The sequence below is a fragment of the Balaenoptera musculus genome, chromosome 12 (assembly GCF_009873245.2).
Source record: "Balaenoptera musculus isolate JJ_BM4_2016_0621 chromosome 12, mBalMus1.pri.v3, whole genome shotgun sequence".
In the NCBI taxonomy this organism is placed as follows: domain Eukaryota; kingdom Metazoa; phylum Chordata; class Mammalia; order Artiodactyla; family Balaenopteridae; genus Balaenoptera; species Balaenoptera musculus.
This window is the reverse complement of record NC_045796.1, coordinates 20,778,103-20,794,745: the sequence shown is the minus strand read 5'-3', so window position 1 is coordinate 20,794,745 and position 16,643 is coordinate 20,778,103. Positions and strand designations below refer to the sequence as shown.

At 36.9% G+C, this 16,643-nt stretch overlaps 1 protein-coding gene across 11 annotated transcripts in view; it reads left to right on the top strand.

Moving 5' to 3' along the window:
* The window catches only part of UTRN (utrophin), a 504,261-nt gene that overhangs the window by 426,140 nt on the left and 61,478 nt on the right, over positions 1 to 16,643 (top strand). For all 11 annotated transcript variants that reach the window (XM_036870974.1, XM_036870970.1, XM_036870976.1 and 8 more), the window contains 2 exons: positions 7,650 to 7,851; positions 13,707 to 13,792. In XM_036870974.1, the coding sequence (XP_036726869.1) occupies positions 7,650 to 7,851; positions 13,707 to 13,792 (288 nt within the window). The remainder of the gene's footprint in view (positions 1 to 7,649; positions 7,852 to 13,706; positions 13,793 to 16,643) is intronic.

Here is a 16,643-nt window from a genome sequence, read left to right as displayed (position 1 = left end):
TTTTTTTTTTTTTAAGACAAAGATAAATGAAGAGGGTGATGCGTTTGTGGAGTTAATCTGATTTTCAGTGTACTTCACTCAAGGAGTTGGCTGTGTTTCTCTGAATGCCTTATTATTTGCCCCATCAGCATGCGTGCAGTAGTAAAATCAATGAACATATGCCATTCTCAGTTGGAGAACGAAATTAACCAAAATACAGGAGTCACATTAAAAGCTTTTTCAAAAATTATGCTGCCACCCAATTTAAAAGGATTAAATCAAGGAATCAAAGTAGTAGATCATTGCCTTTTTAGTACTTTGGATTCATTTGGAAGTGTAGGATTCCAAACAGTTTGAATCAATGCAATCATATGATAAAGAAACACTGAAAAATGGCATTCCTGATCCAAATTTGAACTGGTACCTAGAATATTAGATAAAGGGCTCTGTGTTCATTTAAACATGTCTTGAGACATTTAATGTTATCAACATGAACTTTAACCTGTAGAGAGTATGTTCAGAGTGATAGTCTGTGATAGTTTTACTAAAGGATTATGCCTTTCCCCATAACCTAAATTTAAGTATATATATGAATGCTTGTAATAGAGTATAGATTTAAGCTGTCTGCATTCTACTTGTGGTTGCAGTTTTAATGATTGAGTCTACTCAAAGAACATTTAGGCTTTGTCAGGTAGTTAATATGGAAAGTAACATTTGCCTATACGTTTACAACAGCATAATTTGAATAATTCCAAATAGTCTTGTTTGCTGCCTTTTGTTAACAGTTGTTGTACGTCTAGGCTGTTCAGTGAAGCTTTGCAGAATACCCTTAGAAAAATGATATATTAAGGTTAAAGACCTGCTCTGTTAAGTCAGTAGAAATTAGAAGTACATTTTAAGCTGGTCACATGAGGAGAGCTGAGGAAAGAGAAGTGTAGAATCATTCCGAGAAAATATAGTAACGCAAAGCTTTAGAATAAGAAAAACAAGCTATGTGTGGAAGAGCTGTCTGAAGGGCTGAAAAAAACCTCCAGATTAGGCGACGGACGAGAGGCTGAGATGGCCTGGAAGCCCGTAATCCTCGGAGCCCCAGAGATCATTGGCAGGTTGTAGTGGTCACAGCAAGTGTGGCAGAATGACCAGTCCCAAAATATAAAGCCAGCACACTCTGGCTAGTGATCTGTATGTTGAGCCATAAGGGAATAGGAAGTGAATTAGGAGCACTCAGAAGGGATTTCAGTGAGCTCAGTCGGGCCAGGGTGACAGCAGTTTTGAAAGAGCTCAGCTGCATGTCCAGAATCCAGCTGACAGACCTGGAAGGGCTTCTCAGGCCTGATGAGCTATAAAATGAAGACAAATGACTCAGCCACAAAATCTCCATTGATGGGAGACTGCTTTTATCACTGTGAACATGGGCCCAGTTTTTAGTAATACTTCTGGGCAGATAAACATATTAACGCATTTGCTGTTTTCTTCTGTGGGTTCTTTTGAGTCCTAAAGAAAAAACTCCATCCTTCAGCTCATCCCTCCAAACCAGAGGGGAGCAGAAGAGAGATGCCTCCCACCTCTAAACTAAACGACATTTAGTAACGCACACTTAGAAATATGCTGGGTTGTGTTCGATTGTAAACGTTCGCGGTGATGTCCTTAGGGCCACCTGGCTACCACTTTCCCCGCTGCCTCTTGACCCCACTGCCCTCCTAGCGGGGCCTTGGCACCACTGATCCAGCTACCTGTTTATGATTAATCTGCTTCCTCCTCTCCCATCCTTTCTGTTTACTCGAAGTGCCCTGACCCTTCTTCCTCTGCAATCGTCTGTAACCCTTTAGTCCTCCCCAATTCTGTTAAAAATTTACTTCTTTTGGAAACATTTACAAGCTAATCCCACCTGCCTCCAGTTTTTCCAGAACTTTATGATGGCCTGTAACGACTTTTTCTCCCATCAGCACCTCTTGCGTGGCTTTGTGTGACAGATAATGTGAGGAGGATTGCCCCATCTGTGTTGACACCTGCCTTAGGTCAACGGTTGCCTCTCATTTCATGTAAATCTCCCCCCAGCACAGTGTCCTAACAAAGAGAGCACACTGTTTTTACTGTCATTGTTCATTTATGTATCGGACTCCAAGACTGTGCAAGAGATAAAACAATATAAAAAGACTTGGTTCCCACACTCAAGGAACGTAAATTCGGAGATAGCACGTTACACGTGGACACAACCCCCCTGCTTACAACAGATCCTGCTGCCCTCAGCACAGAACGGCCTTTGCCTTGGCCGGTCTCTCCATTCACCTCGTTCACCACAGCCCACGGTGGGCTCTCACAGTTCTAGTGGACATTGAAATGGCGACCTCTGTATTTTGTTCCTCTTGCCTGAAGAGCTCCTGTCTTAGCTCTTTGTGGCTGGTGCGTTCTTTTCCTTTTTAGGTCCTAGTTTAACTCACCCATCTCTAATGAGTCTTTCTTGGCTACTCTACTCCAAACTAGGTCACTCCTGATTTTCCATGTCATAGATTCCGTTCTTTCCTTATGTGGCACTTGTCATAATATTTCATACTCTGTGTATTTACTTACTTACCATCTGTCTCTCCAAATGAGCTAAGCTTTCATGTGAGGGCTGAGTCTGCTTTCTTCTCCACTTCAGGCCTCATACAATCTCTGGCACAGAGCAGTCTCCTAGGACACAAGTGAATGATTTTTTTTTTTTATAAATTTATTTATTCATTTATTTATTTTTGGCTGCGTTGGGTCTTCGTTGCTACGCACGGGCTTTCTCTAGTTGCAGCAAGCGGGGGCTACTCTTTATTGCAGTGCACGGGCTTCTCATTGCGGTGGCTTCTCTTTGCTGTGGAGCACGGGCTCGAGGTGCACGGGCTTCAGTAGTTGTGGCACGCAGGCTCAGTAGTTGTGGCTTGCGGGCTTTAGAGCACAGGCTCAGTAGTTGTAACACGGGCTTAGTTGCCCTGCGGCACGTGGGATCCTTCTGGACCAGGGATCGAAGGCATGTCCCCTGCATTGGCAGGCGGATTCTTAACCACTGTGCCACCAGCGAAGTCCCCATGAGTGAATGCTTTGAGTTTGAAAATTATCGGAGTACTCCAGGAAATATGTATAGGATTTATAATAGCACTTACTAATAGTAACATTTGTTTCATTTTGGCATATTCATAAATATGATATACAGCAGCAAAAATAAATAAACTAGTAATCAGCATCAACATGGTTGAATCTTAGAATTATACAGTTGCGTGAAAAAAAATCAAGTAGCAGAAGAAATTTGTACAATTTGATTCCATTTATTTATATAGTTCAAAACCAGGCAGAACTAAGTGCTCTGTTATTTAGGGACACATATATACTTTCAGAAATTAAAAGTGAAATACAAAGATTAGTGGTTCTCCCTGTGCTTGTGAGGGGATGTAATTAAGGAGATTTTTCCAACGAGCTTCCAACATACAGTGATAGCCTGTTTCTATAGCTGTGTAATGAATTAATGGGAGCTTGTTCTATTATTTTTCTTTAGACCACACATATGTGTTATACATATTCTTTTGTGTTTTGATTTAAAAACTTTATGTGCTAGGCAGCAACAGAGAAGTCAAAGGGAAATACTGGCAGAGATTCCCTTCATTGTGAAGAGTAAGGCAAAGCTTCCTTGAGTAGGAAGCATATCAGCCAGGATCTAAAAGCCACACAGGATTTAGGCACATGGCTGTAATCAAGGGTAAGAAGGAAGGGAGTTATATTCATAAGAATCAAAGGCTTGGATGGATTTCAGGGAACATCATGTAATAATGGAGTCTAAATGGAGTAGCTTATGAGCTAGTTTGTCCAGTATTCTGAAATGTCCTTAAAATCGGTTTAGGTCCAGTTTCAAGGTCTTTTTTTTTTTTTGAGCTGGTTATTTTATTTATTTATTTTTTTTAAGTGGGGATCACTTTTTTTTTAAATTATTTATTTATTTATTTAATTTTGGCTGTGTTGGGTCTTCGTTTCTGTGCGAGGGCTTTTCTTTCTAGTTGCGGCAAGGAGGGGCCACTCTTCATCGCGGTGTGCGGGCCTCTCACTATCGCGGCCTCTCTCGTTGCGGAGCACAGGCTCCAGACGTGCAAGCTCAGTAGTTGTGGCTCACGGGCCCAGTTGCTCCGCGGCACGTGGGATCTTCCCAGACCAGGGCTCGAACCCGTGTCCCGCGCATTGGCAGGCAGATTCTCAACCACCGCGCCACCAAGGAAGCCCCAAGGTCATTTTTAATGAAATCTTCTCTGATTCCCTCAGTTTTTTGTTCCTCAAGCTCTCACAATGTTGTGTTTAATGTTTGGATATTTTCTTTATAGATTGGGGTGCTATAGAACAGTTTCCTGTTTTGTGTAAGTTAGGACATAGGACCAGTCGTGGATGTATGCATTAGGCAATATCTAAGATCAAAGGACCAAGGGAAGAGAGGACAAGTAAAGAGTTCAGGTGAAAGGTGATGGAGGCTGAGCATAGGAGGGGAGATGAGGGCATGGATTTGTAAGGAGGAAGGAGAGCTAATAATCGGGGGGATTTGGTACTTGATAGACTGCAGAGTGTGCAAGAAGGAGAGTGGTAGGATATCTTGCGATTTGCAGACTCATGGTCTGTGTAGTAACAGCATTACTGGATTTCTGCATAACAAAAAGGCAAGACCTTTACTTGGACATATTAAGGTGGAGATTCCTGGAAGACGCTAATATAGCTCTGGTTGGGAACAAAGCAGCAGGAATGTGGATCAGGTATTCAAGCAGGAGATCAGGATGAGAAAACAGAACCTGGAGTCATCCAGAGAGAAGTAATAACTGTAGTAATGAAAGTGAATGAGAGCATCAGGTTTATAGAGGGAAAGGGCAGACATGAGACCTTGAGTGCCACTGACTTCTCTGAGCTGTCCGGGGAAGAGGAGATAGGAAATGTGCTAAGAAGGGACAGTCAGACAGAGAGGAGGAGAGTCATAGAAGCCCAAGGTCGGATGCTAAACAGTGTGTGTTTTTGCAGAACAGGAGAATGATGATCCAATTCCATTCAACCCCCTTTGCCTCATTGTGGGCTTAAAGAAAAGCCTGAAAGTTGGTAGAAAGTGATTCTGCTGTTTGTTTCATTTGCTGCACGACTGAGCTGTCATTTGTCTCCCTTTGAAAAGAGAAAATCATAATTTTCTGTGACTTAAATGTAGTCAGTCTTTAAAGGTACCTAAATGTGACACACTTCAGGGAGATGTATTCCTGGCTTAAGCACGAAGGCAAAGTGTCAGAGTAAATCACTAAAAATTGAAGACATGATAGTCTGTGGGATGTGGCAAATTACTGTCACAGCTACAAAGTGTATCACAAAGGAGGCTTTTCCAGAAGAAATACAAGAACAGCCTGATTCAGGAAATGGTCTTTTTGGAATTTGGTCTTTTGTCACCCTTAGGCCATGTAGGGATGTAATAATGCTGTGTTGCTGGGATAATTAGTGTTGAAATTCAGAAAACTTAGAGCATTTTGGCAATATTTGAATATGTTTCTTTATATCTATGAGGAATTATAGTTCTGTGGCCACTGTCATTTATTAAGCACTTCTCTTTGTCAAGTACTGTGAAGAACGAATTTGAATTTTACTCCTGCCCTCTGGAAGTTTATAATTGAAAATAGTGTACAGCGCCAAGAAATGAGGTACAAATGACAATGAAAATTCCAGATGGTTCTTTTTTTTTTTTCTGACACCATCTCGAACTCATGTGAAGCTTATACAGGTTACTTTTGTAATTAGCTGAAATTTTACCAGTGATGTATTTGACATCTAAAGAAAATGGACTCATCTTTTGTCCACACTTGTGTGTTCTATATTTGTGTCTTTCTCTCTTTTAAAAAAAATGACTTCTCTGTTGAGTTGTTTTAAAAATAATTTTAATCTGCATAATTTTAAAGCAGTTCTTTTCCATTGTAGATAACTTGGGGAAAAAAATCATTCTATGGTATTTAAGCAGCTAGACACATTTCATAAATGTCTTTAAAAAATTCAAAATTAGTGGTTATTCAATGGTTAAAAATAGAAGAATACAAAGGAAGCTATTTGTTCATTTTACTTAACTGTCAAAATATGTCATACTTTTGAGGGAACAGTTGTGTATCATGCAAAGAGAAAGTAGTTGTTTATATATTAAAAAAAATTTTCCCAAGTTTATTTTTTTAACGTTAAAAAGTTAAGTATGAGGATGGGGAAGAATTTTATAAAGCAGTCATTTCCATGAGCAGACCTTAAGTTCATGTGGTTCTGTAATTTTCCAAACCTATATGTTTAGATTTAGAAGAGTCATCTCCACACTCAGTAAATGTATAGATACATGGCAGTTTGATAATCTAATATGTTTTCCTGTTTTCAGTTAGCTAATGAAGGACTCAAAGTTGATTGAAAGGAAAGATTATGTAATGTTCTTCTCTTTGTCTAAACTCTTCCTCCTGGCCTTGGAGGGCGCCCCCTAGGCCAACATGGCCTGCCCCCTGAGCTCTGTGCATTTACTCACGGTAACGATGTGCCACCCATGTGTGACCACACTGCCATCATCGGTTCTCAGAGCTGCCTAGACTTCCTTGAATTCTTGTCTTTTTTCAAGCAGTTCTCTCTTCCTGGAATTCTTTCCTTGCTTTATATGGATCTCTTGTATCTTAGCTATTTTTTAAGGTCCATTTCAAATCCCACCTTCCCAGGGAGCTTTTTCTATTCTCCTTCCACTCCCCTAGCAGTAATAGTTCTCGTAGAAATTTATGTCTTCTTCTTTTAGGGCATTTCCACCCCTTTTAGTGAAGTTATCAGTATGCTTATCCTGCTTCTCAGACTGGCCATCTTCGAGAGCAGGGCTCCACTTTATCCTTATGTGCCCACCCTGCATAGTCTAGCACCAGCCATGCCCACTGTAGAGGTTCTGTCCATGAAGGGTAAGGAATGGGAGCAAATACATGAAGAGCCGTGGATGGGTGGACCTGTACTGTGAACCTCCTATAATCCTACCTAGCTACAAGTTGCCTATGTGCCAAAGGATCATGGGAAGCAACCCAGGTTAGAGCCAGATTTTGAGGGACTTACAGACCAGGCTTGATTCAGTAGGCGGTGGAGAACTATTATTTTTCTCCAAACCTGTTTTATTAACGGAATATCTTCAGTGAACTTTGTATCTCATGATGTACATGTGGAGAAACTGTTTAAGAATGATCAGTTACACAGTGGTATAAAGGATGAATGAGAGAGTGGTGAGCTAGCTGCTCTCAAAAGTTAGGAGAAAGAGCAATGTCGTATTTTAGATGTTCTACCGTTAGGATTAGACTTAGAGATTTATGCTTTCCTACATTTAAAAGTACAAAGAAGCTGAAGAGAGGAAAGCCAGAAAAGTAAAGTAGGAAAAATTTATATTCCAAAGAGTGAAAAGTGAGGTCATATTGAAAAGTGGCAGAGTTTAGATTCAAAAGCATAAACATAAGAGATGTGGATAAAAGAAGAGTTTAGAGATGTAAGAATGGAAATGCTATTTATTTCTTTAAAAATTGAAATTAGCTAAAAAGGATAGATTCTTAAATTGAAGAATCAAGCTAAAAACTCAAGACTGGCAGTGGTTTTGTTTCAGTGTTGTTCTATAATGTAATGACTGTGCATATTCCTTTTTCTCACCTGATTAGTGGATCTCTTAGAGTTGAATACAACAAATGAAGTTTTCAAACAGCACAAGCTGAACCAAAACGATCAGCTTCTTAGTGTTCCAGATGTCGTCAACTGTCTGACAACAATTTATGATGGCCTTGAACAAATGCATAAAAATCTGGTCAACGTTCCTCTCTGTGTCGATATGTGTCTCAACTGGCTACTCAATGTATATGATACGTAAGTGCATTTTTTCCCATTAAAATACAGTCATTGGGTGAAATATGTTGATAGTGCAAAATGTCTAAATTTTTAAAGTGAATTTTTAAGAAAATACTTTCTTTCAAAGTCCTTTTCCCAGTGGAAATATTTATGTTAATTGTTGAAAAGGAACGACTTTCCAAAAATTGAGCTCTTAACCAACAATAGAACAAAAAAGAATGTCCATCTCTGATTTTAAGATTTTGCTTCAATTTATAAAGCCTGTCAAATTTGTAGTGTTTTTAGTCACCATGCTAGGGGAAACCTAATGGAAAGAGGTCCGATTTCCTTCCTCCATAATGTTTTATAGTATTTCTTTTTTCAAAAGACAAAATTTTGTAGTTATTGTTATTAATTTTAAAATTTGTTGGCTCGTAATAATCCACTCTGCATTTCTTGTATGACAACTTAAGAGCAATTTGGCAATTAAAAGGATTTAATTTCTCTTTTGGTATTAGCTTTATTTATTACAGTGGTGGTTATGTGTATATATGGTGTTTTAAATAATTTATACTATAGGACACTCCAATATCTGTAATTTAATTAGATGCTCACTGTTACATAAAGAGCACTCCCAGCTTTCAGCAAAACTCATTTGCCATTAATCTGGCTTTTTTAAATGTGACAATGCGTTTGTAAAATAATCAATTCTAGAAGGACCTGCTGTGGGCTGACATTTCTGAAACATTAAGAATTATTCATGCTTCTGGTAGGGGGTTAAAGTATGCAAAGATGAAATAAGAAAATTAGAACTATTGTTTTTCTGTCAGACTCTAAATTTTATTTTCTGTTAATTAGCTGTATGAAAATTTGTGCTTATCAGTTTTTTATTGATTTAGAAAGAAGATGGATGATAGTTCATAAATGCACGCATGGTTTAGCAGCTGACTGATTCTGTATAAGAAGTAAATGATAGATACAAGAGCTTTCAAGAGCTTTCAGTTAATTAAAATTTCATTTATTCTTTTGATTAGAAAAGTCTTTTATCTTTCAATACTGACAAATATCATAACAATGTCTTTTTTAAAAATAATCAAATAGCCATTGTGTGCTTGAGGTTCTTAATAAACTTACTGAAGAACAGATAGCATGGATCTCTGTTACCATGATGAATGTGGGCTTTACTATCTCCCTGTGTGATATCTTTCAGTACATTTCATTTTAACGCAAATTTTTATACTCCTAGGGTAAAATATGACTGTTAACATTAATTCACTGTTAAGTTGATCTTCAATTTTTTAACCCTCTAAGAGACATTTTCTATAGTAAATTCACTAAAATAACCGGTCAATTAGTTGTTTTAACTACAAAGCCTATAACTTAATTTTATGTCCCAGGAAGAATGCTAAAGTCATGGGATACTTAGTTAAGGACTTCATTAAGCTCTATGGAGTATGGTAGAGCCAGAGGTGTGTATTTTGAGCCATGTTTTAAGGAAGAACTGGAGAAGATGTTAAATCACCCTGCTTTGGCATTATCTGTGGCTCTAGCACTCTACTTGGGCTGCCTTAACAAAGTGTCACAGACTAGTTGGCTTAAACAACAGAAATTTATTTCTCATAGTCCTGGAGACCGGAAGTCCAAAGTCAAGATGTCAGCAGGGTTGGTTTCTTCTGAGGCCTCTGTCCTTGGCTTATAGATGGCTGTCTTCTCCCTGTGTTCCCACATGGTCTTTCTTCTGTGTGTGTCTGTGTCCTAATGTTCTATAAGAACACCAGTCATATTGGATTAGTCCCCACCCTAATGACTTCATTTCAACTTAATTACCTATTTAAAGACTTTCTCCATATATAATTGCATCCTGAGGTACTGGGAGTTAGGACTTCAACACATGAATTTTAGGTGGATGTAACTCAGCCCATAACACATCCATATGCTGTTTTCGCTGGACAGCCCAAAAGGAATAGTGCCACTTAGTTGGGAAGGAAGCAGTATGTGAAACATCGTAATTCATATTCTAGGGAGTTAAATGTTGGCATATTTTCACTTTCTACCATCAAACGTGAACACATGAGAAATGCAACACAGAGATACTGTTTCTTATTTAGAAAGACAGTATCTTGAAATTTTCCTTTTTAAAGGACAAAAAGCTTTTAGGATTTATCTCCCTTCCATGCCAAAGAAATATAGCAAAGACCATGCTAGGTTAGGACAGTGTCCGTTCAGTCGAGTTTTCCACCTTGGAGAGGAATATCATGAATTAACCTAAGGAAAAAGTACAGTTACTCATATGATGGTAGTCTCAGAGGGCCAGAGTTGATTACCTAAATTTCTCTAGCAACTATGACTTATTCCTTTATCCAAACAAGTTATTAACTGTTTTCAAGTCATTAGTTTCCTTTGAGAATCTGATGGAATTATGATCTACTCCATCCAATGCACCAGGACGTTATGGACCCCTAAGAAGTCTCTGAACCTTGGAAATGGTACCATGATCTAACCCGTCCATTCATTCAGTTAATCTGACATTCATCTATTAACCATATATTTTTTACTGCATTGCTTTGTGCAGTATTTTTTACTGCACTGCTTTGGTTGCAGCCAAACCTGGTATTTTCAGCCCTTGAAATATATTCAACCAGCTCTTGAAATAATGAGTGATGCACACACAGGAGATCCTAGAATTCTAGAAGCAGCAGGACTTTGAGGATCTTCCATTCTGCCCTCTTCATTTTACCGATTGAGAAACTGACCCAGTGAGATAAGACAACTTATCCATAGCCACCTACTGCATATTAGTAGTAGATATGGAACTATATTCAGCTTTTTTGATAATCACTTGATTATTCCTACCATACTGCCATATCTAAGAAAGATAGTACTTTATAAATTATATTGTTTACTGTTTCTTTCAGCTTTTAACATGTACCCAGCTCCTAATATTCTGAATTGTCTGAAAAGAGAGTCTATTTTCTTCTGTTGTAGAGGACAAGAATCCAAATTTTTGGTTCTGGTTGCTTTAAAACTTGGCAGCAGCTTAACTTTTGGCATCTCAATTTCTCATATGAAAAATTGAGATAAAAATATCTGCTCTGCTTCACATATATAAGTGATTGTGAAGGGCAAATGAACTAATAAATATATAGAAAGGACTTTATAAAGATAAAATTGATTCCATTTATAAGTTCACAACCTCTCTCAGTCTTCATCTTCCTGGGCTAAAAAGTCTTAATTCCACAATCTTCCTTCTAAATTTAGTGGAAATTAAATTTGTTTAAATCAAGATTTAAAGCAGTAGTCTGGATGTCTTGGTTTAAATATTTTTGTCCCTGCAGAGAATATTAACCTCATTTGATACAATGTTAAGTCATTTTTCCCACTATTCCAAGGTGGATATAATTTTATTTATAAGGTACATATCTTTCTGGTTGAATTAATTTCAGGAGTTATTTATGAAAACTATCAGGGAATCAAATACTTACATATTGTGTTATGTCACTCACAATAAATTTCATTGACTCCCTGTTACCTTTCAAATTCTGATATCTTATTTAACGTCAAAGCCCTCTATCATCTGACTCCCTATAACCTGGACAACTTTAGCGACCATTTACTCTTGATGCAAGTTCTCACTGTGCCTGATGAATCCTGCCTCTGGTGCTCACATCCCCTTCCTCTGTCCCCTTGTCTGGGCTTTTCCTATGGTAATCTACTTTCTCTTAGTCAGGACAGTCCAGCTGTGTCGTGCCTTCAGTGTCTGATTTTAGACTTATCTTCTCTATCAAATGTTGTGAGACTAATAACTACTCAGACTAACCACCAGTCATTCATGACTAGTCAGCCACAATTACCTCATTTATGTCCATGCGTAAGATTGGTCTAATATTTTCTTATGATTCTCTAGTTGTTTCCTTGTCTCACCTCTCCAGCTAGTCATGGGTAGGAATCATGTCTTACACTTTTCTCTTGGTTCCTATGGAACATAGACCAATGCTGGGATCACAGTAAGCCTTCATAATCGTTGATGGTGCCATGAATGGATGGTTGACATTTTCAGTAGTCTTCCTGATGATTTTCCTTTCTGGTGTTGTCACCAAAGACTGGGGATCAGCCTCCAATACGTACCAGTTTGATCTTTTTTTCCCTTAAAGGATTACTTTGTCCTTAGCCACAGTCATGTACTAGTCTATTTGCACAGCCTTTTGTTATTTTCTTCAAGTCTATTGTCTGATTGTGTACAGAGAATAAAATTTCCTGATTTTTGGAGGGAAGAAAACATAGTCTATTTTCGTGTGATAATTAGGAAACACCTAAAAAATATGAAGTAGAAACACACTTCACAGCATGGCTCAGTTTAAGGTTAATTTGGAACTAGTATTTCTATAATTGTGGGAAACTGGAATGAGTATATAAACTTTAGGTTTCTGCTTATAATGGCTATATTTATTTTAAAATTTAAGTATTAGTTATTTTATAGGTCAATTCTGAATGTTGTACACGTACATAGCAAGGGTTCAATATGTTTGTTGGGTATGATTTAGTATAGATTATAAACTCTAGGCTATTGAGGGACTATTTTGAAAATACATTTTACCAATCCCTAAGCATGTTTTCCTTTTTTATTTATTTCATACTTTATATGTCATTGTATGTTTACAGAAACTTAATTGAGTATTTATAATTTGAGAATGAAAGATATCAATTAGTCGTAATAGTAAAAATATCAACGAGCCAGACTTAAATACAGTTTGACAATAAGGATACTTAAAATTAAAGTTACATGGTACAAATATTTATATGTTTTTAAATAGCATGAATTACTAAATTTTAAGTATTCATGTAATTATGTAAACATTAGTTATAGGTTTTGAATGTGTTGTACTTGTGTATTGAAAACATACCATAAGAAAATTAACAGTAAAAACTGAAACTGAAAACTGATCCTGTTTATATGAAATAATAAAGATAGAAATCTTTATATCTTGATTTTTTTCTGGACTGTGTGTTATTTCATAGCAAGGATCATGGATTAATTTTTGTAGCTTCTGCATTTCCCTTTCCCCAGCCCCAGGATCTAGTACAGTGTGACATTTGGTAAACAATTCATTTATTCTTTGATAAAAGACAGAATAAATATAACTCTATGTTTTTAAAGATAAAATTATTCTTCCAGTCAAATTATAAGTGAAATTGAAATGGTCTCTCATTGGCATAATATGAAGCTATTTTCTAGTGTTAATTAATTAATATGTTTTATATTTAATTATAATTTGATACTTCCCCAAATACAGATTGCACACCTGTGTGTTTAAGATCATTGACTATTATAATTGCATTAGTAATTTATAGAAACTGCATTGACAGAGATCAAAATCAATGAAGATGAGAAGTTTTTAAGTATTCAACAAGTTATAAGCCCTCAACCTATAGTTAATTTTCCAGTCAGTTTTCTTACATCTGTTTTTAGATATATCATTATACCTTTCTTGCTGTATTGTCACATGCATATTATATATATCTCTAGCTATTATTTTGAATCTTGCATTTATAATTATTAACAGATTTTAATTCATAGTGTTTATAAAAATGAAATATTTTTAGCTTTATAATTAGCATTTTCATTTTACTTTCTTTTGTTCTTCCTAGTTCATATGTTGTACGTAAAGTGACTTCAGGCTGTATATTCTTCCAGACTAAGTCAAATATACTATTAAAATATGTCATGAACTTATGGTATGGGTTTAACATTAATTAATAAAAGTGAATAGAAAGTTGCATTTTTAAGATGCAATTTTTTTTCTGTTTAGCCTCAAGGAAATAGATATTCAGAAATAATTAGCATACTGTATACAGTTTTAAATGCATCTAACACACTGAGATACTTATAATTTCAGGGGTCGGACTGGAAAAATAAGAGTGCAGAGTCTGAAGATTGGATTGATCTCTCTCTCCAAAGGTCTCTTAGAAGAAAAATACAGATGTATGTAAGACCTTTCTTATACCAATAATGTTTTTAGTAATAATAATGATAATAACAACTTATTAGAGACTTACTTTGTATGATTTGCTAGTAATAATAGCTCCCTTTTTTTTTTTTAACTCTGATCATACATGTACGAGGCTAGACAAAGGGTGTCAGTGCAAAGTGATGTGAATTTGTGTGAAATGGAAAGCTGATTATAGGATCAAGATGTGAGGTGCATTGATGGAGTAAGAACTGACTGCAGATTATATCTCATTTAATTCATAATTGCCCCATAATGTAGGCATTGTGATTTCCATTTTCCAGCTGAAAAAAATAATTCTTGGGGTAGGTTAGAAATCTAGTCAAGGCTGTAGAGACAGTGAATCGTGGGGCTAGAATTAGATCGTAGATATTTCTGACTCTAAAGCCCAAACCTTTTCTATTTCCATATGTTTCCAATGCTTAGGAAAATCAGCATGTACTAGAACTGTTACAGTCACAGTGAGACAAATAATTATATTTTATAGTATAAGAAAATAAAGTGATGTATTTTTTAATTTCATTATATTTGTTCTTATTCACCAGATAAATCAGTGGTGACCTTTTAGCTGTCAGTTAATGAAGGGCATCTTGACATTTGGAAAGGGACAGGTTCGGGAGCCAGGGAGACCTGCCTTCGAATCTCAGCTCTACCACTTAGTGGCTGCTGGATGACTCTGGGCAGGTTACATGATTCCCCTGAATACCGACAGCTAAGAGGTAGTCATAAGATTCCCATTTCACATTCCAGGGAGCTGCAATTTAGTGAATTTTCTTCAACAAAGAATGAAGCTAGTAATTCTTGCTTTGAAAGCAACTAGAGATCATATGTGAAAAGTACCTAGAAATAGCAGTTGTTGAATAAATGGTAGCAATTGCTGCTATGTCTCCAAACTCTTAATTACTGTAAATTTTTTAGATTTAATTTTATCCATAAAATGTGGGTAAATGGATCCTGCCATGCATAGCCTCATATGATTCTGTACAGATATATCCATACCTTCGAGGGAGAGGGAGAGGGATATTTCATGAATAGAGAGATACCAAAAACAGGAAGATATTTGATCCCAGGTCCGATAAATTTTAGGTTCTTCATCTTCTGTGAACATACATTTTAAAATACTTTTATTTTCTGGGATGGCTGTGAGGCAATTGTTTTTGAATTCCAGGGCTAGATCATGGTGGCTTGTTTTTTTTTAGATAGTTTGACAAGAATGTCAGCGAAAATGAAACGAAAAGCTGACTGTAGGATCAGGAGGCGAGGTGCCTTGATGGAGTCAGAACCTAGTAAGCCATGCAGAAAAAGGCTTTGCACAGGCTTCTGTTTGGTGGCACTTTATCTAGAATTTAAATTGTCTTCAGCATTATAATTGTCAGAAGATATAATTTTCAAAGCTAAAAAAGTTATTTCTATAATGAGTGGGAAAGAAAAATGTTAATGAAAACATCAGTGTATCAAATTAGAAAAGGACTTTTAAAAAAATCAGCTGCGATTTGGGGTTTTCATGTGTTCCTAAAAGACTTTAGGGTTCTCTGAAAGTAACAATTATGTTACGGTGCTCAACGTACTCTGAAAAGAGTGCGAATCCAACCTCAAAGTTATCATGAATCTTATTAAAATGCAAAGGTCATCTGTTTTTCTAGATCAACGATTCCTCTTCCCTGTATTTTTCAAGCTGATTATTGGAGTAATCTGAGGCCAAAAGAAAGAGTTACAACATGATGGCTATAGTTTTAGAGCAAAAACCAAATTCTATGCAATATACAGAAAATGTCTTTTATCTACACACATACCTTCACACGTATTTCTGAAGCATATAATTTTTCAAATGAAGAGGTATTTCAGCATACATGAACTCATACACTCATTCTACAGTGGACACACTTTCTACAAATGTCGGGAAACAATACTCTGTATAATTCCACATTGAACTTTCAGATTATAGCAGGGGAAGCAGAAGCCCTGCAATGAAAATTTCTGATATTTAATTTAATCCATGAAGTATGCCATTTAGAACTTAATTAAATAAGAAATCTTTGGGTTGAAATCTTTAACTCTTTCCTCAGAGTACTGAGACTCTGGAAATATTCTGGGATTTTGTTTTGTTTTTTACCTTGAGGTCCTTAGCAACCCTGATTCCAGTTTTGAATTCCCCAGTGGTATCAGAACACTTCCTCATTATTATTTTCTTTGTTGGAATTAATATTCAAGACACTTTGCTCTCCAAACTCAATGGCAGAGGTGCTATTCTGGGTCAATGGGTATCCATCTGAACGCGGATTTTGCAATGGCTTACGTCAGTGTCTTTACCCCGGTGGCACCTTCTTTTCTCTTTGTGCCTTTTTGAGAATGTCCCTTGATTAGGTTCTAACAACACTCTGGCCTTCCTGCTTGTAACTCAGTGGCTTCCTTGCCCCATCAACAACACATTTACAAAGATCCTTTTGAATGGCCTTTTGCATCTCTTCTGTGATTACTTATTGGGACTTGGGTTTTAGATTGGAACATTCCTCTGATCCATCCCCACATCCTGATACTCCTTTTCGTATCTGACTGTAACATCAACCTGTGAACTTTCATAAGAATTCAGAAATATGTCAGAATGTTAAGGAGTCTTTTCTCTTATGTTTTGTGTGTAGTTTTACCTAAATAGTGGCATAGTAGTATAGCTATCTTCCTCAAAAGAGGAAAGCTGGGCATGATTGATGTTGCTGAACATGTGCACTTCTCTCTACAGATTATTATTATTCATATGTATCAGCTTTGTATTGACTTAGGAGGCCTCTTCTCAGGAACGGGTTTACAATGAGAATCATAATAAGAATC